Source organism: Parasteatoda tepidariorum, chromosome 8 (genome assembly GCF_043381705.1).
Source record: "Parasteatoda tepidariorum isolate YZ-2023 chromosome 8, CAS_Ptep_4.0, whole genome shotgun sequence".
NCBI classification, from domain to species: domain Eukaryota; kingdom Metazoa; phylum Arthropoda; class Arachnida; order Araneae; family Theridiidae; genus Parasteatoda; species Parasteatoda tepidariorum.
The window spans coordinates 67,379,196-67,404,222 of record NC_092211.1 but is presented as its reverse complement, the minus strand read 5'-3'; the positions used below and the strand labels follow the sequence as shown (position 1 = coordinate 67,404,222).

Sequence of the window (25,027 nt, the reverse complement as noted above, 5' to 3'; positions counted from 1 at the left end):
AAAAGATGCTGATGCTTTGTATATTTTGAGCTTAAATATTTTTATTAAGTTAAGGAACTTTTCAAAAATTGGGAATAAATGTTTAATATAATTTGGTACAATATTTACAGACAGAGAAATTGAATGGCCATAATTAAACCAAAATATTTACATAAATTATACACATATTGAAACAAAAACATCGAACTTTCAACATAAAATTATCACAATCATAAGACATATTTTATATATAAAAAAAAATCTACTATACTAAATAGCAGCTTCTTAAACTTGCATGCATTAGCACATTGATTGCAACACTAAATTTTAAAATATGCAACTTTATTTTCTCTAGAATTCAGTTAAAAAAAAGAAACTGTCCTATCTTAATCATCTACTATCCAATTTAATTATTTTTGTTCTTAAATATATTGATATACATATTTATATAAAGAAATGTTTAAATATTATATTGTTTGAAAACAAAGCAAAATTTTGAATAGATTTTGAAACACTAAAGTATTTTATATGCAAAAGAAATTTACACATATACATGCTGCACTGAATATTCTGGACATAATTTAGCTTATTTTTTCAAATTACATAAACAGTAAGTTGTTGAATGGCATAAAAATAAACCCTAAATGGAAAATTACTATGGTCATAATCTATAAACTAAGAAATATCTACTAGATTCACTTTAGTTGATGTATATCTTATGACCATTAAATATTGTAAAATGGTACTAAAAATACCCTCAAATAACTAATTAATGATAAGTTCAAATATATCTATTGGCCTTTAACTCACAATTTCCTTTAATGTATATATGATATTGATATTTATCAAATAATTGCATAATACATTGCATGAAATTTTTTAGATGAATACATAAAGATCAGTTAAATAAATTTCTTTAAAAAATGGTGTTTTTTAAACTTCATTGGACAGTAGAAGATTTAAGAAAACTTGAGCACTCTTACGATTTTATATCTGGATGGAGAAAAGTTAATTTCTAATCGTTGGCAAATCAACATGCCAACAATCAATGTTGACAATTAACCTTTTCAGTCCTGAATTTTGTAAATAATAATTGTTTTGGGAACAATTATTTAATTAGGAACTTCAAACTAATTTAGAAAATTCTTTAAAGCAATTTGAATGAATTATAAGACTAATTAAATAAAATAAAAAAAACAACTAACTATATAAAAATTAGATCAAAACTAAACAAACCATGAAATCCCAAAGCAAATTGGATATGATTGGGGCGTGTCCAGTTTTAAAATTGTGTGGACAGCACCATGTTCAACCCTACAATTGCTTCATTTTAAAAGAGGGTTTCCATTCAAAGCTTAACACAGGTTCACCCATGACCTTACACTAATTATTACACCACCCAGCTAAGACCAAAAATGTTAATATCAGTGTTTTTGAAAAGTACAATTTTCCTGAACTACCATTTTGTCTTAAAACTCAAATTTAGCCCCCAACATCAAAATGTTACACAAAACAGGAGTTGGAACGGAGAAAATTTAGTTACAGTTTTAAGGGACTAATAATTAAATGATATCAATAATCTGTACCCACTGTTATTGGTCACAAGCCTAGCATTCTGTGTTTTTTACCCCTAACTTTAATTCCCACCAGCAGATAATCTTGGAAGTCCGACATTTCTTCACTGATGCACATACAAAACAAAAAAGGATTGAAGTTTCTCTATTATTCCAATTGTTACAAAAAACTTAACAGTATACCATCCCTTTGCACTTGATGGTGTGATTGGTCACTGGCTATTATTTCAGATTTTAGTGGTCTCAGACCAATGGACCATCGTTAATTTATAGGCTTGCAAAGGTGTTTATTACATAGTAAAATTACTAATGTAGTAATATGTATAATAATCATTTCAATAAAATTTCTATCAGGATTGAAAAGGTTAATATTAAAAAGGAACATAAATAGTATAAAAATCATTGTTCAAACACACATTACGCTGGTGTATGTGTATAATAAAATAGAAATCATCAAAAGATGTTAGTATATACTCCACATCCACAGAAGCATATTAGAAAATTTTACTATCTTCAAGCATCTTAAAACATACAAATATCAATTATATTATGTATACTTATTAACTAATAGCCATGACTACAATGAAGACTTTGAAACTGGTAAAAATTCTGAGCAATGCATATCATGGAAATTCTCAAAATGTCTAATATCTAAACAGCAAAAACTTGCCTTGATAGTATCTACAGCTTTTGTCTTCTAAGTGAAATTTAAATTGCCACAAAGATTATTTATTAAATCGAAAAAAGCAATTACTTTGTATATTTAACCCTTTGACTACCAGAGGGGGTTGTTTGGACCTGAATGTACTGCAAGTGGTCAATAATGCTTTGCAATTATGTGAAGTGTTTTAAAGATCGCATTTCAATCTAAATTAGGTGGTTAAAATTATCTTACATTTTAAAGGTACATTTTTATACACTTTTTCTTTCTTGGTAGTCGGAAGGTTAAAACAGAAGAAAGAAATCTGCTGTTTCTTAAATACCAAAAGGATTCCTTTGAAATAAAATTTCAAAAGGCACCAAAAATTTAGGCGCCTGGCTTATTTGTTGCTAGTGTCTATTCCATTTATTGCATGATGTACTGCTTCTTTAAAGAATGGTTTGGGCACCGAGATTGGACTGGATTGAATGTAGAGTCTGTTACAGTATGCCAATATAGCAATAACAGTACAAACAATATCAGACACTCTACGTAGAATGATCAAACATAGTTTTAAACTAAACCTATAGTAAAAAGATGAAAGGTTCACTTTGGAATCATGGGTTTCATATTTACTTAAAGGCAAAGCCCAGAGGGGACCACTAAGAAATTATCTATTCTTGACAAAAAGCCTTAAATTATTTGATGCTCATATTATTTAAAGAGAATGAAAATAGGATTTTTTTTATTATGTCATACTTAAAGATATAAGTATTCATTAATAGCTAATGCTAATTTATAAATTTCACAAGTATTTGCAAAAAATGTAACAAAGTAAATTAATTAAAAAAACTTCAGAGTAAAAAATTTTTAAATACGCATTTTGTAGAAAGCGTTAACTTAATACATGATAAGAACATGCATAAATGACACGTTCATTCAATTTAACATTAAAAAAAGATAGTGTTAGCATGTTGCTGAAAAAATTAAGAAGATCCAATTTGGAATTTCAGGGCATATTTTTAAAAAAATATTCAAATTCAAAAAATTTGTTTGCCAGAGATCTTTTTTGCTACTTGAACATCATGCTTTACATTTTATCTGTTAGAGCAAGAAATAGAGCACACATTCATTGCACATTTGTGACAATGTGTTATGATATGAAACAGATATTAGAGCAAAAATACAATTAATGGGCTTTCATTTTCTAGTAGACTATATATTTATAAATATTATTTTTATTTAGAGTAAAGTTTTCATTAATATCAGAATCGATTTTGAGAAACTAGTTGAATGTTAAACTAACAGCTCATTATCAAATGTTTAAAAAACAGCAGATCTTAAAATTTATCTACAATAAATACATTAGCATAAATTATTTGACAATAATTGAATGCTTTAAATTTCAAACATATTAAAGTTTATGAAGAAATCCCACCTTATCATTTGTTTCTTTAATGTACTAATTACAGATAAAATGCAGTAAAATTGAATTTTTTTTACAATGTTATGAATGTACTTAAATTCCACAATCATATTTTGTACAGATATTTTTAATGCATTCTTATAATAGAAAGCTTAAATAGCCTACAATTACTAAAATATTTAGGAAAAAAATAAAAGCTAAAAATTGTCACAATATAATACAGCAATCATCTGTAATGTCATACACTAAAAATTTCACCGGCTGTCAATTTCATAGATTAATAAGACTTTTCTTTTTATACAATCACCAATAATTTGATATTGGCGTACAGAAATTATCATACAACTGGAATAAATATATACAAATGTAAAAGAAGCACACATATTGACATGACTAGATACTTTATAAATAGATAACGAAAGTTAATTAATCCAATTATGAATTAAGCTTCAAAATTAGAAATAAAACATACTTTAGATGAAATCATTGCAAACATGAGCCTTAAATGCAGAGATTATTATTTTTGAAGTGTCACCACTTATTTCAAATTAAATAATTTTTAATTCTATTGATGTTAGCTCTTAAAAATGAGTAAATATATTAAAATTTCATTATAACATATTTTCTTTTGTGTATCATATAAATATTTGGTTTTATTTAATTGGCTTTTTTATAAGAGTTACTTTCAAACAAAACTACTACAGAAACATAGAAACCTTACCTTTAAAAAAAACAAGTTTTGCAAAAAAAAAAAAAAAAAAAAAAAAAAAAAAAAAAAAAAAAAAAAAAAAAAAAAAAAAAAANAAAAAAAAAAAAGATTTCTTTAACAATCAATATTGGTTAGGACCAATATAAATTTCAAAAAAAGTCAATCACCCCATTATCGGATTTGGAGCTTTCAAATCTCAAAAAGAGGTATATTTTTAGACAGATTTAGAAACACTTTAAATAGCATTTGGAAAAAAGTTTTCATTTATTAGAGGATACTTAAGTTATTCGTTTTGGGAAGAAATATTAAAAGCAGAATTAAACATTAATAATTCACATATAAGTGAGAAAAAAAAGTATCCCCTAGTTGCAAAACAAGTCTTTTACAAATTAAAAAAAATGAGACACCATTAAAAAATGAACTTTTCTGAAATACTCAAAATTTCTTTATAAATATGCAGCTAAAACTAAATAAACCCTTAAGAAATTTAAAAGTGTCTGTTGAGTTTTGCATCCCTGAGTGTGATGAATATTTGATATTTTATAGAATGGAATCTGGAAAAAAAATGTAAACTGCATGTCATTTTTTTTTGCAAACATTTACAGCTCATAAATTTTCCAAGTTTGGTAAGAAAAATTCTTTTAAAGTCACAAGCTCAAAACTGCATTACATGTGCGTATTGTTTTTCATTTAACTTATTAAAAATAGATCATCAAATTTGAGAGGATACTTCTTTCCTTTGAAATATTACCCTATCAAATATAGTCTGGAAAATTAATTTGCCATGCCAGGAAGAATGCAGGACAAAATGCAACTTTCTATGCAGAAAAAAAAATGCAGGATAATCTATGCTGGACTGTTGGAATATTTAATTTTACTATCTACATAATTTTATTGAATTTTAACGATTTAATTTTTCTATATATGTCATTTCATTGAATCTTAACAATTTAATTTTACTATCTGTGTCATTTTATTGAATTTTAAAAATTTTTTTGCTTTACAATCAATACATTTTGGCAAATTGATTAAAAATAGTACAATTATATCTTAAATAAAATCTTAAAATAAAGATCTAAGTAAACTAATAACAGTTTTATTTTATAGCTGTAAGTTATAATTGTTTTTTCTGATAAATGAAATGTTCAATTATTTAGATAATTTAAGACAACATTCAATACAACACCAAAGCTCACTTTAAACATGATACTTAGTAAGAAACGTGAAGGCAAATATTTTCTCATTATAAAAAAATGAAATTGCAAAAGAAGGCTGTATTTCAATTGAGTTTATAAATATTAAAATAGCAAGGCACAAGCATTTAAACTAAAATTGCTAATTTAATCATTAAGGCATTATGATCATATTTCCCACATAATAACTAATGAGAAAGTAATAAAAAATTCCTACTAAAAAAAAAATCAAAATAAAAGTTAACAGCAAAGAATTGAACAAACTTAGACTAAATGTTTTCAAGTTAACCCTTTGACTATTAACAGGACTCATTTGTCCCAACAAATGTTTAAAAATTACTAATGGACATATGTATCCCACCCTCTAAATTGATAACCGCTTGTCAGAAAAAATTAAATTTGCTTTATTTGTGACCTATTTTGTCCTTTTGAATGATAAACGGGACAACAACAAAAATTTTAAATTTGTAGTCAAAGGGTTAAATAGACTGAATGATTTATAATATTTATGGCTAAAATAACAGTTTTGCTCATAAATTCTCATACAACATTTGAATCACACACTAACAACTCAAAAAAGTTGCATTTATAATAATAGTAGTATTCCAGAAAAATAACTAGAATATGAGATACATAAATGAAAAATAAGTTATAAAGATGTTATATACTTTTCATAAAATACAAAAAAAAAAAATAATAATAATAATTAGGAAAGAGCAGAAAATCACAGATTATGCTTTAATACAATAATAGAGATATTTTTAAAAAATGCTCAGTTTTAATACTTATCAAAAAATATGAAACTATATTTTAAGCAATAGAAATAAGATACCGTTTAATCAGATACTGCCAGTACCTCAGTAATTAAAATAAATTGTCTTCCCAATCAATAGAATGAATGAAAATTTTGTGATAAATTACATTAAAAAATGATTGGTAACAATAAAACAACATTTAAAGGACATGTTATTATTCCAATTAAGAAATAATATTAATAAAAATAAAGAAAAAAAACTTCACATTGGATCTTTAAATCCAGTCTCTAAATTATCAATTTTAATTCAAATATTTTTATTATATTACACTTAAAACAACTTTTTTTCACTCTAAATTTTGATTAAACTTTGTATTGATTTGTTATAGTCGAAATTCGATGGCTTCTGTCTCATAAATAAATTTTGAAATTTGCTGAAAATCATATTTTAAAACTAGAAGAATTATCACATATAAAGAAGTTGAGTACTAAAAATAGTTACGGAAATTTGTTACTATGTTTTTTATGAAATTATAATTTTGTGTTAGTGTTCATTGACTAGAAAATAAAGAAAGTAATTTCAAAAACAAAAACTAAATTATTTCAATATACACATACTGTATCTAATATATAATAACAAAAAATTATAATTAATAATTTGAAGCTATTACAATAAATAAAATTAAATCAATATTAACTTAAGAGTTTATTTGAAATTTTTTTTGTAAAAACATAAAAAATTAATTAAACAAAAAAAGTGCAATCTAAAAAAAAGAAAAAAAAATAGTTCAATGTAGTACAATCTCTTTGGTTTGACTTTCTCACAAAAACTTAACTAAAACAAAGACTAAAGCAAAACATGACTGGTAAATTTTAATCAAATCAAAATCAACAACAAGAAAAAAACATTAAGATATTTTTGGCTAATTACCCTCTATAAGTTGACTAATCACCAAACAAACTCCTAGAAACACAATCTAGAAATTATTATTTTTTCTTTCAAAAATAGGAATTAAATCATGAAAAAGAGTGACATGGGCAGTTATAGAGGGGAACAGGTTGCAAGGAGTTCAATCAAAGTTTATTAAGCAAAGTTCAAATAGGATACTTTGAGTGTATACAAAATTTAGGTTTTATTGCACTGTTGTCAGATTATAGACAGGCAAAAAAAGCGGGTTGAATTTTTTTTTTTTTTTGGGGGGGGGTGTTAAAACCTTTTTTGTAAAAAGAGGATTGTTTTATTATTTGTTCCACTCATAGTGCTAGTTGTCTATCATGGCCTCAAAGTACAATCTAGTTTTTAATTCCAAAAACACAAAATTCAAGCATGATCAGGATTGGTGACATACAGATATCATTCTACATTTGGTTTCTCAACTCTGTGGAGATATCACACAAGTTAGGGAATTGTTCTCTTGTATTCTCTTATTTAATAACATGGATATTCTTAGTGAGGGGGAGAGGGTATATGTCCCTTCAATAATTAGAAAGCTCTAAAAGTTCCCTCAATATTTTAAACAAATAAAGAAAATTTTTATGAATAATCATCAATTTAAATTTATCAATGAAAACAAGAAAGAGAAAAGAAAAAAAATTTGTTTGTAAATATTTAGCGGACATAAGAATTTTTTTTCTTCTTATGTGTGAAATTTAGAGAGCTAATGTGAATGTGTATTTTAATTCCATCACCTATGAGATAGATAGACTGATTTTTTGCAGAGAAGATAGTGGCTAGAAATTTTTACTTTCTATCTGCAGGTTAAAAAGATAATTTGTAGACACTATACTAAAAGATTTTTAAGTGCAGTTTTTTATGCATAATGCCAAATAGTATGAACAAGAAAAGTGTCAAAATACCAACAAAATTTTTTTATTTTATTTGAAATACCAAATTACACCTCACAATTCCAGTGTGTTGTTTCCAGTAAAAACCAATTTCCAAGGTGAGGTAACTAGATTTTCTGAATAGAATCAGCTTTTTAGCGTGAATAGTTGGAAGTTGTTGTGCTTTATATTGTACCCTCAATTATGCTATTGCACTTTTGTTATTAATTAGTTCAATAGTATTAAATATTAGTTTATGCAGTTTATCTTACATTTGATAAAATTCAGTGATGTACTTACAAAATGTAGAATGATACATTGTATTTAACTGTAAAATTTTGCATCTACATTTAATATAGTTTTTTTTAAAAAGAAAGCTTAGAATTTTCTAAGACTATTTATGTAATGCCTCTTCAAAACAAAATGTCATGGAAAATTGAAAATACTTTTTAGTCTTATACAGTCATACAAACAAGAAACAACCTTTTGAGCAATAAATATTATTACAACATACATAAATTTTGATATCAACATTAAACCCAATTCAAAACCAAAAGTGTTTGTGTCAATAAAAGATACTTGTCTGCATCATTCTTCACTCTATCATATTTTACATCCAAAAGACATTTTATTAAAGAAAATATATATAGAAGAAATTATAAAAGATTTTTTTTTTTAATTTGTAGTAAAGTTGCTTTAAGATATGAATAAAATTTTATACAAAACGCACAGTAACTTTTCAGATGATGAACTAAAGGATAATAAACTTAGTTGAAAGGCTCGGTTGAACATCAGGATATAAAGGACACAATCATCTTCTGAGTAAAAGTGTAGTAGAGCAAAAGCAAAGAAGAAATATTAAGGCCTCAAAAATAATCACAGCATGGCTTTAGCCATAAAATCAACCAAATGTCTAGCATAATGTTCAGGTTGAGTACTATTGATTGTGGCAGTGCGCTTTCTTGTGCCATAATGTGACAATATCTCCACTAATCCAATGAAATAAAGTTCCTTTCTGGGAGAATCTGTAAAAAACATTCAAATATCAAAAAATTTAAAAAACACATAGATAAAAAATAACTGGAATAACTTCATCCCAAGAAATGATCTTAATCGCTCAAAAAAACAACACAGATATGAAACTTCACACCATAGGTCTAAATAATTTGAAAATAATAGGAATAATACTTTTCCAGATATTTTTTAATAAAAATCATAATTTAGAAACAGCAACAACAGTTAAGTAACAGAAACTTTTAACAAGATACCAGAACCACAGATATTTTGGCCAAAGTTTGATAAAATAAAATATTTTATATATTACAATATCATCTAGATTCATACCTTTAAAAAAAGAAAATTAATTTATTTTCATAAAATGGCAACTATTATTTTGTAGAAACTATTATCTTTTTTTGGTAGCATTAAAAATAATTTCTTAAAAAAAAAGTGCCAAAAGCTTAAAAAAATATTTCAACAGATATTTAGAGAGAACATCTTTTTGTCTTTAATTCCGTTAAAAATATTTTTAAAAAAATTGCTTAATTGTTCAGTGGCATACTTGTGATCTAAACTCAAAAACTATTTGTAGTTTTAAGAAAAAGATATTCACATCTTAGTACAGGGATAAAATCAATGTAACTGATAAATTAGAATATATGTCATTACAAACGATTTATCAAAATATGTATTAATTTATGTAATATCAGGAAAAGAAACTAAAAAATATTTTTTATTTTAAAAGGAGAATTGTAACTGGCAGAGAAAAATTTAGAATTAAAAAGATGCCCAATGTCAAGGGGAAAAAAATTTAAAACCTAAGATAAAGTGTGAAGTTAATTTTTTTTATTTTAAGAACACATAAGTTTATGGGAAATCTAAGAACTGTTTTCCATCTTACAGTATGAAACTAAATTAATGTAAATAAAATGTTGAAAGTGTAACATGTATGAATTTCATAAAACACACTTATTCAGTCAACTGAAAACATAAGTTGTTTACTTTATGCTTAGGGGTTGAAACACTTGCCCCGCCAGCGGCATTTTGATATCCTGCCAAAATATATCACTTAGCAAAAAGCAATAGCAGGAAAACAAAATTAAAGATGTTTGTTTCAGAAGATAACTAAGAGTAAACAAAGCACAACTGATGCTTATTTTATTTTATTACTGTTGTTGAACAACCGACCCATATTAGAGTTTATTACTACCAATCTTCAACTCTGCAGCCTTGTAGTTTTGAGCCCAATCCAGAAGACAAGGGAAGTCCTATATCAGTACCCCCAGAGGTTTCAATTTGTTATGGGAACTTGGGGGGCTTTGTGACCCTGACATATTTAATGTGCACCAACCACCATTTAATACATGGGGATCTTTCGGCCAGCTGGATTCGAACTGCGTATTGGCAGGGAAACAGGAGAGCGATGTGATTATGTTCAAGAGGCATTCACACGAATGCGGAAAAAAAATCACATATGCAAGTGTAGAGAAGCACAAAAATCCCAGTATGTGACTTCAGAGGTGCGAACAATAACTTGATTGGAGAATTTATAACGGGTAAATGTATTTCACCAATGAGGTTCTCACTTGCGTCTCCAAATTCACGGCTAATTTTTTCAACAAAAAAAAGGCAAGAAGGGTGCATTTATAGGCATCAAAGGGCAAGCTGGGTGGACTGCCCTTCTAAAAACGCTTAGAGAGAATTATGTGTACAATTTTCCCATCCAGTTTCAATGGTCTTTTACACTTTTATGACTGTCCAAAGTCAACAGTAAAATCGCGATGTCTGAAAAATAATTTTAGCAGAATATCTGCTGTGTCGATTATCCATAGTTTTGATGTTCATTTTTTTGCAAGTAATTCACAGGAAATCACGGGGATCAATGTAAGTAAAATAAGGATTTAAATTGTTAAACATTTATAAAATATGATGCAAAAAAATGTATGAAAATACAAACACTTTTTAAAATTTTGAATTTGTAGTTGTATACATGGCTGAATTTACCTTTTCCAAAAATGTTATTTAATTAACATTTTTTTAACAGAATTAAAACACAGTGAATTGAAACACACTGAGATCAATCAACAATTTACATTAAAATTAACTGTTAATCTCCTTAACTATGAAATTTCTTTACCTATACAGTGCCAGCCGCTAATAAAATCACCGGATAATAAAATCAGCCGCTTTATAAAATCAAATCGGCAAGAACCGAATCGTTACAATATTAATACATGTTAAAAACCTCCTTTATAAAATCAATGCCACCACTTTTTAAAATCAAAATTTTGACAACATAATAAATCAAAGGTGCAATATTTCAGCTTTTTTTGTTCTTATTTATAAAATTTTATTTTTTCAAAGTTTAAACATTTTTTTAGAAGAAGCAACAGTTACTCACAAACCTGTGAAACAGGTGTGGTTAGCACTTTCCTGCGAAATACATAGTGTAAGAATTAAGGAAAAATGTGGGTGGTAAGTGACAAGTTCATAGAAATTAATTTATCAATGTTAATTCCTTGACTGAATGAAGTTTGGAGAAACCTATCTCACTGAACAGGGGGTCGAATTCTTATCTTTTTTTTTATTGAATGAACAATAGAAAGGAGAGAAGTTTCTTTTGTTATCTATCTTAACAAAGAACATGAATAGATTTTCAAAAACTGTCTGTGTGCATGTTCCATATTATTTAAGCCGTTTGAGTAAGTTAGAGTTAGAGCACATGTCATTTTTAAGTTCGTTTGGTGTTAAATTTTATCAGCATGCCGAAAAGGAAGGATTTGAGTGTTAAAGATAAATTCGAAGTGTTGCCTAAATGTAGTCAACGTGAAGCTTCAATGGAGATGGAGATGGGGCTCATAACTGTTTCGAAGAAATGCTCAGCAATGAAGAAAATGAAATAGACGAGAATTTTTCACGTTATGTAGCTATTGACGATAACCAGCAAACACCAGGAGAAAAATCTGATTTTGAAATTGTTACATACATCAAAAATTGCAAAGTTATTTCCTATCAAGAAATAGAGGAATCAGACTCAGATGATGAAATAAACTCATCAGTACCATCTTCAATGGAAGTCAGAAAAGCACTTAATGTATTGCGGCAAGCTTTAGAACAAAGAGGAGGAATAGCGAAAACTATAAAAACTTCTATAAACTCTCAAATGATGATGAAAAGTTAATTTTAAATACTGCAACTCAAGCAACCATTGATCGGTTTTTTGGAAAACTTTTGTAAATTTAATCTTATGTAGGGTTTTACTTTATTAAAATAATTAAATTAGTTAAAATAAAGCATTAATGTGGTCATTATTTCAGCTATTAAAGTGTGTGCATTTAGAATACATCATAAAAATGTGTTTTTTTATTCAAATGTTGAATCGCCTCTTAATAAAATCAGCCGCTTAACAAAATTAAAAGAGCATAAAACGAAAGTGATTTTAATAAACGGTAGGCACTGTATTAGCACACATGTGGCTCTCATTATTTTGCTATATTGTTGTGGTAGCCCTTGAGCACAAAAGGTTGAAAACTCCTACTTAATGCACTGTTTATAATATTAAAATTTTGAAACATAAAAATATTTTAATATTGTTTTGTAGACTTGATTTAAATGTAAGAAATATACAGCATTTTCTACAAATGTAAACTGAAATAAAAAATGAAAATACCTTCAGAACTTCTAAAAGCATATGGATCAACAGGTAATTTAAATTCTTTGCTATCCTCCATGAATGTTATAATTCGAGGGGACTCAGGGGGTGTGGGGACAACAGTTGTTGAGTCTTCACTTCCTTCTTCCTCCTCTTCAATGTCTGAATCTTTGCTGTCTTCTTCATCAGCTTCACAATCATGGATTCCAAGACATACCGAATAGTCAGTCAAATGAACACGTGAAGCTAGGAACTAAAATTACAAATTTGACAAGAGTTAAAATACCAAAGAAAAAATTATAAACAAAAATTTCATTAAAAAAAACTATAATAGTGGATCAAATGACCTCATACAATATTATTGGTAAAAAAAAGAATTCAAAAATGCCTTTTTACCCTAAATTGTTCAATGAAACCTAAAATTTTAAACTATTTCAAAAATAAATCACAGGAACTCAAAAAAATATAAATATTGTTTTTACAAAAATGAATCTTCCAGCTAGATTTCATAAAAAAAGATGCAACGTTGAATCACAATCAGTTAAGAAAAAAATAAGCAATAAGAATAATGTGAATAAAACTAAACTCAGCGACGCGACAGCCTGTAGAGGGCCAAGGCATACTGTGCCCATCTCTGTTTTCTTAACCTCGGGCTCTGGGGTGCAGGAGCAGATGTTCCGGCAAGGTGGTCAGCCGAACGCGGAACCCCCAGTGTTTAGTTCCCAAGCATGCTTGGCACTCATGCTTGGTCTACCCACTGAAGGGATGAAAGGCTGAGTCAACCTTGCCGGGCCCGAGGATCGAACCAGGGCCCTGTGGCACGACAGCGCGAAGCGCTACGGGAATAATGTGAAGAGTGTATAAAAAATGACATACAGATAGTTCACCAAGCAATTAATGCTCTTGTGACTGTTTAATACTAGTATCAGTATTAAAATTTTAATATTTTCTTTCAATTATTTTTCCAGTAACCGGGATAGGTTGTCTAAAGTAAGAACTCCCGTAACCATTCATCTGAGCCTGCGGCAGTAACTATGGTAATGAGGTATAACTATTTCAAGTAAGGTGTTTGGTCATTGTTTAGGACAGTTTTTGGCGTGGGGTGGAGAGAGAGGGAATATTTTTTTACAGTCTACTGTGTTAGGCCTAGAGGGAAGAGAAGCTACCCTCCCTGAAATGCGCTTTTCTTGTTTCCACAGCTGCAGACGGCCTCGGACTTTGCGGCAGGGAAAGTTCTTACCATAGACAAACTATAAAATGCTTTATGTTATAAATTAATATATAAAGAAATTGTGAATATATTTACGTCTGTATCAGCTGATAGCATTGCCAGCAATTTTTCTTTGTGTTCTGGTCCCACATACAATTTACAGCCATCATTTATAAAATCTCCGTCTTTTAAAGTTGGCATTTCCTTAGTCTAATGGGGGGGAAAAAGCATTTTAAAAATAAAGAATTGATAACAAATAATTAAAAAGTAATTTCTTCAAATGAAACAGAAATAAAATAAGCTTCAAACCAAAAGAGGCATATCCATAACCATAAAATGTCATAAAATTTTATCTTCCTTTGCATTCTAAGTTTGTAACAATCTACAATACATTTCTTCAAATATTTTAACTTGTTCTAAAGTAGAATATTTATATTCAATTAATAAGAACAATGATAAAAATATCTAACGTTATTTCTATTATGAAAATCTGTTAGCAGTCAAAAACAAAGAACTAAAATTAGTTATATACAGGTGTATTCTAATGACCATCCTTAATACATCTTTTTAGAAACCTAGTCAAAAATGAAGTAAATAAGTATACACGTTTCTAGGTTTGCAAATAAATATTAAAGAAACCAAGCTAGAAAAATACTAAAGCATTGTCAAAATGTAACTAATCATTAAAGAAGGTATGATTACCTGAGGAAACTTGAAGTGCCTTACAACTCTTTAACGTTTCCTACAGCAATCAAACATGTTTTAATGTTTTCAGTCTCACCTTCAGCAGTAGTGATTCATTTGATTTCCATATCATTTTAATTCTACCCCGCTTAAATATTAATTTAAAACCTTTCATGTATATACTTTTTTTTACTTCAATTTGGGCAGAATTTAGAAATATATTTATAAAAAGGCGGTCCTTAAGGAACATTTTGTATTTGAACGTAAAGTTCATTAATCTTAAAATATGTTCAATTTCATTTGAAACTTAAAGTTTCCGGAACTATCAATCTGTCGCCTAACTGGTGAAGTGTCACCAAGTCGGGAAAAATGTCGCCAAAGAAATCTTTATAATTCTATAATAAAAATTGTCTTCCATAAGAAATACTTTAGGTGTTATTTTTTCTCTAATTATACCATAGAATTATGCGACTTTCTTGCAAATTTCCTAATTAAACTGCTTATTTAGGGTTCATCTGAGATATTCAGCATTAAAAAAAACAAATATTTACAAAACTATACATATATTTACAAATATGTAACAATATATACATACACTCATTATAATAAATAAATAGAAAAAAAGAAATACCTTTTCCTTTGCACTGGCTTCTCTATCAACAGAGGTCCCCTATTGGAAATAAAAATTAATTTAAGCATATAAAAACTCAGAAATGTATCGAGAAAAAAAATCTACAAAACATATTTTTTACCTTTATATCATATTTACAATGAATCTTTGTTGTTCCTGAAAATATATTTCTCATGACTACTAGGTATGTCTCATTCCCTTCAACAGTCACTCTATACAATCCAAGATACTGAGGAAGGAGGGTTTTCCCATGTTTCTCAACAATATACTAAAATTAAAATTTAATAAAAATCACTGTTGTTTATTGCAACTATAAAGAGAAAAGGAAAAACTTTAGGAATAAAAATGGCAATCAGTTTGACGTAAAAAAAAACAATAATAAAACAAACTCTTTGAAATAATTAATAAATTTATCACTTCCAACTATAATAACACATTAATTGATTTGATATCTTTTTTTCTCTATATTTTGGGCTTTCCTCTCCATTTCCATCTCTCTCTCTCTTTTTAAAAAAATTAAGATACACATTTATAACAATATAGGTTTAAAATGTAATGACTTATACAATATTATATTTGCATTTTTTATTTCTTAACTCATAAGTACTTATTCGGACATATGAGTTAAAACATTTAAAATCAAATAGAAATAAAATCATTGTTCAACAAGTATAATTTTAAGAAATTTTATTTCTTTAACCTCTTATTGAAATTTCCTTTCTAAAAATTCTAAAATTTCAAAATTTTAGAATTTTTTTCTAATTTTCTTTCTAAAAATTTTAAAATTTTTCATTTTCAAAATAATATTGATAATAATTGAATGTAAGCCATGCATTATTTAAAATAATATGGAAATAAGTCTTTTTCAATCAAAAATTTTATTCACAAAAATTTAGAGATGTATCAATTCTGAAAATTAATATTTATATGAATTGATTCAAAATAACTTTTTCACACTAAAAATATTGTTTTGAATTGAATCATATAAAAACAAAAGGACAAATACAAGACAATCTGTTTCACAATCTATGATAAACTTAATTGCTTGAAAAAATTCTTTATCAATTAATTCGCAAAAACAATTCATTTCTCTGAACTAACATTAATAATCTGAATTTCTTTATTTCATTGTCCAACAATTACCCATTGACAATAATTAGACAATGACAATTACAAACAAAAATCGAGCAAATAATTTTATTTACAAAATTGTTTGATAGTTCAAATGTTTTTTTCTTTTTTATGAACAAAATCAATGACTAACAGAAAAGAAACAATAAGTAAAAAAAAATTTTATAGCAGAAACAATAATTCTTTTTCACTAAAATAATTAAAGTTAACTAATAAAAAGCAAGTAAACTATGGAGAAAACACATAAAAACAATTATTCTATTTTTTTCAAAAAAGAAATAAAATCAATGGTGACCAATAAAAAAACCTAACTAAATCAGAAACAAAATGATTCTTGATTGAATCATGATTTTTTTTGCATAAAAAGAATTAATGACAAATTTTAAAAAAATAAGTACACATGGCCAAAAAAAACACACACAGCATAATTTTTTTTTAATTTCAGCATAATTAATTAATTTTAATTAAAGAAATCGGTGATAAATAGGACAAAGCACAAGTTGCTGTACAAGACAATAATTTCAGGAAATAGATAGTATTTTGCTAACAATTTTTAACTCACTTGTGCCCGGCCTGCTATTAAAAGAATGCTGCTTTATTCAAAAAAGGAAAAAGTGGTAGCACAAGTGTTTCATTATTAGAATTAATTAGGAAAAAATAAGACAGTTCTGTCTACTACAAAATAATAATATAAATATTTATATTTGAATCTGAAGTTGCTTTTGTTATAGCTGAAGTGGTGGGCAATGGAAACTAGACGGGCTCAGCCCAAATCTGATTGAAAGAAGGTTTGTTGAAAGAAGATTTCAAGCTTGAGCAACGTCGGATTCATGACAAAATTCTCATAAACTTTTAAACAACTTTTAAACAAATGTTTGGTTCCATTATTAAACTTTAAAAATTGTAAAATTTATAAGGTATAAAAATTTCAGCGATTTGTGTCTTCTGTTCGGTGCTCTTGCTTTGTGGGGATAGCTCTAATTGCCAGATGACTTCTACTTAACTTAATATTTTGATTTCCTTTTCTAATCTATGTTTCAATCATCTGGGAGTTTCAGTTGGTGTAGATTTTATCTCTGCTTTTTCTTTCACAGGTTAGTGATAGAAGAGTTTTTAACTAATTTCCTTGTTTAGAGGCCAAAGGTTGAGTGATAAGATTGCAAAATTTAGTCTTTATCCAATGAACATCTCCAATTAAGTAATTCTAGGTATCTTGGGTTCAGATCTCCAAAAGCGAGCCTGTAGTAGGCAAGAGAATATCAACTTGTTATAAGCAAATGTGTACTACCACTTTTTGCAGGTAGGAATTTTTCATATATAGACTGTATGTTATGTCTAAGCACAAAAGGATTAAGATAATACCAAATGGTGAATAACAAGGATTAAAAATGTATGAATATTAATTACCGGATGATAATGTTTCAGCAAGGTATGCATAAATTCAATTTCTTCACTCTGTAAAGATTTTACGACAAACAATTTATCCCATGACTCATAAAGTTTACTCTTGTCCGAATCAATAGGTATAGGTTGAGACTTGGTCAAAGAATTCTAAAAATATAAAAGAATGATTATTTGTAAGTAAAGTTTGAATTAGCAACAAGCAAGGGAAAAAAAATCCTAAGATATAATCTATATATTTTAAAAAGTAAGACAATTATACTCACTATGTAATCTGTTTCGTTGATACCAAATCTTTCTCTTAAATTTCTGAAAACTAATGGGCAATATTCTTTGACTTTAAAATGGCTGGGCATATTTTCCCTACAAAAAAGTTTAAAAAAAGTTTTTGTCAGTTAGAACATTACAGAATGCATTTGCAAACATAAAAATTTCTATCAATTGAAAGAGGAATATTTTAACAATGGAAGTAGCATATAATGATATACTTCATCTTAAAATAGCAGGGACAAGTAGAGTGTTAATTAATACAGAATCTTCCAGTCTCCAGTTTAAACTTGAATCTTGCAGAAAAGAATAAGATTTCATAGCCATCAGGGCCTGATCTAGGGGGTTGTAGGCAGAGAATCGCCAAGGGTCACAACTTGATAATGGTCCCAATAGTCGCAACTTAAAACCAAATTTACATGTTTCTTTTTTTTCTTTTTCTTTTTTACTAAAGGCTTTTAAATTATTTATAACATAAGTAAATTATGATGATATATTAGCATATTAATAAATTGAATGCTTGTGTATATTTGATTCAATTTTGTTAACACATACAAATAGTAGACAATTTTTAAGAGAAAACTCACAAAAAAATTTTTTGTAACATTTGTTGGACTCCAGAAAAGTAGGATGATAAGGTCTAGGCCTTTCAGGCTTTATGATAAATCAGGCCTTGGATAGCCTAAGGCAATTGCAGCTTTGTTTTCCTATTTTCTTTGATTCACTAGATCAGCATATTCTAAAAGGTGTTCCATTGAACCCTAGGGTTCTGAGAGTTAAGTTTTTTGTAAACTAGTAATAATAATATTTATATTCTATCAATAATCTTTAACTTATATAATATTTAAGTTGTTTATATGAATTATTTCTGTTAAATGCCAATTAAAAAAAAGTAGCGAAATTTTTAAAAAAAATTTAAAAATGAATATGTTGAATAAATTATGAAAAGGATGAAAAACATTCCATAAGTACTGGTATTCCATAAGTATATCCATAAAGCTATTCAATTCAAAATAAAATAATCGAATTCAAGTAAATAATATTGGGACACACTGATAGAGGATTTCAATTAGTAATTGTAATTATTTACCATAATTAAGCATTAAGAGCATTTTATCTTTTTGACGGAAATAAACAATAAATTTTTCTCAATTGAATAATTCCAATAAGAAATTAAAGCGGGAAAACACACTTGATAACATAAAGAACGCCACTTGCTTCAAAAATTATAAAGGTGCAAAAAGTTGACAAGCACTCAATAAAAGACACCCATTCTCAATAATCGCTAGTCCTGAAGTCTTGAAAATAAGCTCTTGTTACATAAATGGGCTTCTATTTTGAAGCAAGTATTTATATTATTAAAATACCTTTCTCTCTTAATAAATTTATTTAAATGAATGCATAATTGTTGCCTTACTTTATAACTCCAGTATTTCTTAATTGAAAATATTCAGCTGACGAAAACAACAAATAATAATTTTTTAAAAATTTATCATTGTAAATCCTTTTTTCCCAAAGATAGGTTGCATATTGCTTAAAGAAAATATTGCAAAATTTTCACATTGTGCACAACTTACAAAAATTTTGCTCTGTAATATATATCATATCATATATATCATAGCATAGCATACGAGGGTTGCTATTTATATTTCTGGCCTAATAATGAAAAAACAAATATGTAGGATCGAAATTGGTTTTATTGTTTTTCAAAATATNTTACTATGAATTTCTTGTTTTTCAGTGTTACCAACAAATATCGAAAGAAGAATTTAATTTTAATTTCAAAGCTTATGTAAAAAAATATTGATAAAAGGTGGACTTATTCACAATGGCTTCTGAAATTATTATATAATATATTCAAAAGCTATTAAAAAAATTGCTGTCTAACCTAGAAAAAAGTAAAAAACGAGTAAATCCTTTAATAACTAAGAAGATTATTATTTATTTCATCAAAATTTCCAAAAATCAGAAAATATCAAAAAATGGACTTAACCGCATTGGCTTCTGAGCGGCTCATATATCATAGCATAGCATATTATATATGTAAATAATTGTACCACCTAAAGTAGCATTAGATGCATTATTATACTTTCTTAAAAGAATCAAACTATACACTTAAAATCAGTGTTTGAAAGTAGAGCTATGAAAGAAACAAAACTACTGTACTTGCTGTTTCCTTCCGTGGTTGACAATGTGACCGAGCATTAATAAGAATTACGTTTTACTAATATTAAACTAGCCATTCTGAATAATAACTAATTACGAATAATAACATTAGCCGCACCTTCAAATGAGGAGGTACAGTGTACACTTGTGAAACATTGATGTTATTTCAATGGAAAGAAACATATTTTCTTCGGAATTTCCACTAAACTTTATTCCTTACAGAAAATATAAAAAAAGCTTTAAATACTTAACAAAAATGAAAATATTTGATAATTTCCTAACATTTCTTAAATTTCTTGTTGTCGAGAAAGGCATAAAAATTTGAAGCTTAGAATGACTACATTTCGATAAGTTTGTAGTTCCTTCCCACTACAAAAATAATGTTTTTCCGACCACTGCCTAAAAGTGGTTAAAGAACCTAGATCTTTAAAACAATTCTCACAATTCTCAAACAATTTTCTAGTAAACATTCAAGTGTATACTAACTTTAAACTTTTATTGTAAGATAAAAATAAAAAAAAATTAAACACTTCTGGGTAATAAAATTTATGACAATAGTTTGTCGTAAAATGAAAGCTAATTTTACTATATCGTATGAATGCAGCTTTTTACTTAAGTATTAAATTAAACAACGAACAGTATCAAAACAGCATACTGACTTGTTAAAACAATGGTTGTCAACTTTCACTTTGCTGAAGGCTTTAAAATCATCAGGCATCAACATTATTGGAACATTAACATGAGTTAAGCCACTTATCTGTAAGAAAATTATATGCATCAGTTGTTTTATTCATTTGACGCATCATAAATTCAACAAAAAATAGAAATATCAAATTATCAAGGAAAATATTTGTTCTTGCAATAAAATTTGCAATTTTAAGATACCTATTAAATAAACAAACTTAAAAAACTGAAGCGGTAATACATTATTTGATTAAAAAATTTATGCGCTTCAAAAATATACAAATTTTAAATAACAGTCGACATTATAGTTTTGTATTATAGTATCGTATTTATAGTTTTGTTTCTCATCTTCATTTTTCCACTTTTTGTTGGCAATTAAACTTTGCGCTTTATATTTCAAATCACTTTTGCTTCTTCTCATTCTCACCAGGCAAGTCTTGAAAATGGGTGCCTGCTTTTGAGCGTTTGAAACATGCTGATTGTTATTTTCAATTCGTATACTTTTGAAGCGAATAAAGTTTTTAACCGAGTAATCTCTTGAGACCCAGTTTTTAATATATTGGGAATCATTTGGAATAATTTTATTACTCAAAATTATATAAAATTTGACATATAGGTTTTTTTCTTTCTGTTTGTATGTCTTTATAAAATGATTGTATATGTATAAGTATAGTTGGTTTAACTTCCGTTGATTGGAATTTTTAATTACAATAAAAAAAAATTATGAGAAAGATAAGAAATTTGATTCCAGAAACCTTTTGGACAGTTTTATGAGGCATAAATATTTTAATAGATTCTATTGGATTCTGTTTCAAGACCAAAATACACTCTAAAACAAAAACAGAAATACACTATATAAGTATCCTATTAAATGCAAAAAGTGCTAAAAATCAAGCTTTATAATTTTTTATGCAAGTTATTGAAAAGGGTAAGAAATTTGATTCGAGTAATCTGATGGACATTTTTATTACTATTTGAGTCTAATAGAATTTTGTTTCAAAACTGTGGAAGTTTGTTCATAAAACTAAAAGTGAAATACACCATAAAAGTATTCTATTATCTGTAAAAAGTGCTGGAAATCAAATTTATCATTTTTCATGCAATAATAATAAAATGAATAAATTTGATGAATTCTTTTTAACGAAAAATTATTAGTTTAATTTCTTCTAAGCTATGCACTTTTAATCGAATTTTCTACCATTATTTAAAATTCTAGTCTTACGTGGTGAAAATCTATTTTGGACCATATCATATAACAGTTGGGCTGAAAAGTTCGTAGGCTAACATAGAAAAAAAAAATTTTTTGATAAGATTTTATTTTATTATTCAATATAGTGTCCTTCAAGGGCGATACAGCGGTTATAGCGGTCATATAATTTTTCGATACCATTTTTATAGTATGATTTGTCCTTCACCTCAAAATAGGCCTTAGTTTCAGCGATTATTTCTTCATTGGTACTAAATTTCTTTCCAGCGAGCATTCTCTTGAGGTCTGAGAACAGGAAAAAGTCGCTGGGGGCCAGATCTGGAGAATACGGTGGATGCGGAAGCAATTCGAACCCCAATTCATATAATTTTGCTATCGTTTTCATTGACTTGTGACACGGTGCATTGTCTTGACGAAACAGCACTTTTTTCTTCTTCAAATGGGGTCGTTTTTCTGCGATTTCGTCCTTTAAACCCTCCAATAACGCTATGTAATAGTCGCTGTTGATAGTTTTTCGATTTTCAAGGTAGTCGATGAATATTATACCATGCGCATCCCAAAATACTGATGCCATAACTTTGCCAGCTGACTGTTGCGTCTTTCCTCGTTTTGGAGTTGGTTCATCTCGTGCAGTCCACTCGGCTGACTGTCGATTTGACTCTGGTGTGAAATGATGGAGCCATGTTTCATCCATTGTCACATAACGACGCATAAATTCGGGTTTTTTACGATTAAACAGTTTCAAACACAGCTCAGAATCATCAATTCGTTTTTGTCTTTGGTCGATTGTGAGCTCGCGCGGCACCCACTTTGCATGGAGCATTCGCATACCCAAATATTCATTCACGATATGTCCAACACGTTCCTTTGATAACTTTAGAGTCTTAGATATCTCTATCAACTTCACTTTACGGTTATCTAAAATTATTTTGTGAAATTTTTTGATGTTTTCGTCGGTAACAGCCTCTTTGGGGCGTCCACTGCGTGCATCGTCGTCGGTGCTCATTTCGCCTCGTTTAAACTTAGCAAACCACTTCTCAACTGTTGATTTTCCTGGTGCAGAGTCCGAATAATGTTTATCAAGCCAAGTCTTGGCTTCAGCAGTATTTTTTTTCGCTAAAAAGCAATGCTTTATTAACACACGAAATTCCTTTTTATCCATTGTTTTCAAACTAACAGAAGTTGCTTCACTAAAAATACTATATCTCACAAACTAATAGTCCGACAGCTGTCAAATTTATACACGTGTCTTTCGAAAGTTAGAACTAATTAAAAATCTTATGGATTTAAAAATAGTAGCGCTATCTATGTGTCAGCCTACGAACTTTTCAGCCCACCTGTTATATAGTTAAAATATATAGTGCCTTCAGTGAAAAAACTTCAGTGTTTAAACTTAAATAGAAAAGCTAAGAATTCAGAACATTTTCATTAAGAGATAAGGCAAAATAATAATAATAATAATAAAATAAAATGCAAAAAAACTTAGATTTCTACGAATGTACAGATTTCGATATAATTTATAAAAAATAAAAAAAAACTATTCTGATGTTTCCTATATTTAATTTTAAAAAAAAAAGTTTTTTTTTGTCTTTTTTCTTTAGAAAACAATTGTAAAAAATGAAAACAAAATTGAACAAAAAATAAAAAAATTTGACTAAAACTGAAGTTTTCAAAAAACCTTCACGGTAAGCCCGACGCAAGGGGATTCTAACGTAAGCAAATTTTGGTAGGTAGGCAGGTACTTTATTTACGTCGCACTAGAACTGCACAATGGCTATTGGTGACTGTCTGGGAAACATCCCTGAGGATGATCTGAAGAAACGCCTTTGCAATTTTGATCATCTGCAGAGAGGATGGCCTCCCTGCTTTGGTAGCCCGACGACCTGCGTGCGAAGTCAAGCACTTCACGGTAGAACAGTTTAACGAGGACCGATTCCGCGCACCCTCGGTCCCTACGCAAGCTGATCAAAGTGGGGTCCCACCCGCATACTGACCGCAGCCAGTCAGGCACGACTTCACTGTTAGACGGGAACTGTGTCTTTACGATCTGTCCACTGCGGTACAGGCAAATTTTGGTAAAACTTTAACTAGGGAGGGGGGGGGGATTGACGGAGCGCAATCAAAAATAATTTTCCTCGATTTAAAAACCGTGATAACAGTTTGGCTTTTTAGAAAAATCTCATTAAAATGCAAATTTATGTTTAAAAAAATACTAATTTATGTAGCAAGTATAGTAACAAAAACTTTTTTTTTGTAGCCCTGGAAAGAAAACTAATTTTCTAAAAAACTTATAAGCCCCAAGAATTTTTATTAAAACCGCGATTAACTCTGAGTTTGTGATGCTGATTCCAAAAGGAGTTTTAAAAATTATTTTGAAAAGGTTTCACTTGGTAGCAGAGAAAACGATTAGACTGCCCCCCCCCCGGGAAGGAAAAACGTACAAAAACTGTTTTCCATTTAAGAGATTTTTGGTATGAGTAGTGAAATGTGTGTACGTGATTTTTACTTTTTGTACTTTTATTCTGTTATATTAAATTTGTCGTGTTACTAAAAAGATTATCTTTAATGATCCTTTTTAAGCATAACACATCAAAGTTTTTACTACATGCCAAAGAATACGTTGTTGCGGTACCAGAGGGGTTTAAAATTTTAGATCAAATGCAAAACAGTGTCAGGGCACACAGCATAAAACGTCAAAAATATTTTTTTGCGGGGTGTAATGGTTAACGGACAAAACATCAGTATATTTTTTATCGCTATTTTTATTGAGTATCACAAGATAAAGTAGTCACATTGAAACTGAATCGTGTAAGCTTATCAACTGAAGTGTTGTACCAATAAGATAAATTTTTTAAGTAGAATGTTCATAAAATGTTCCAAAAGTTGGAATTGTCAC

The 25,027-nt window shown here is 28.3% G+C and overlaps 1 protein-coding gene across 1 annotated transcript in view; it reads right to left on the bottom strand.

Moving 5' to 3' along the window:
- Positions 1-7,851: 7,851 nt before the first annotated feature.
- The window catches only part of LOC107443626 (phosphatidylinositol 5-phosphate 4-kinase type-2 alpha), a 38,428-nt gene continuing 21,252 nt past the window's right edge, over positions 7,852-25,027 (bottom strand). Inside the window, exons 2-9 of the mRNA XM_016057558.3 lie at positions 20,900-20,997; positions 18,074-18,170; positions 17,814-17,957; positions 15,397-15,543; positions 15,276-15,314; positions 14,057-14,170; positions 12,769-13,003; positions 7,852-9,124 (exon numbers count right to left, since the gene is read on the bottom strand). Of these exons, the coding sequence (XP_015913044.1) occupies positions 8,976-9,124; positions 12,769-13,003; positions 14,057-14,170; positions 15,276-15,314; positions 15,397-15,543; positions 17,814-17,957; positions 18,074-18,170; positions 20,900-20,997 (1,023 nt within the window). The 3' untranslated portion in view covers positions 7,852-8,975. The remainder of the gene's footprint in view (positions 9,125-12,768; positions 13,004-14,056; positions 14,171-15,275; positions 15,315-15,396; positions 15,544-17,813; positions 17,958-18,073; positions 18,171-20,899; positions 20,998-25,027) is intronic.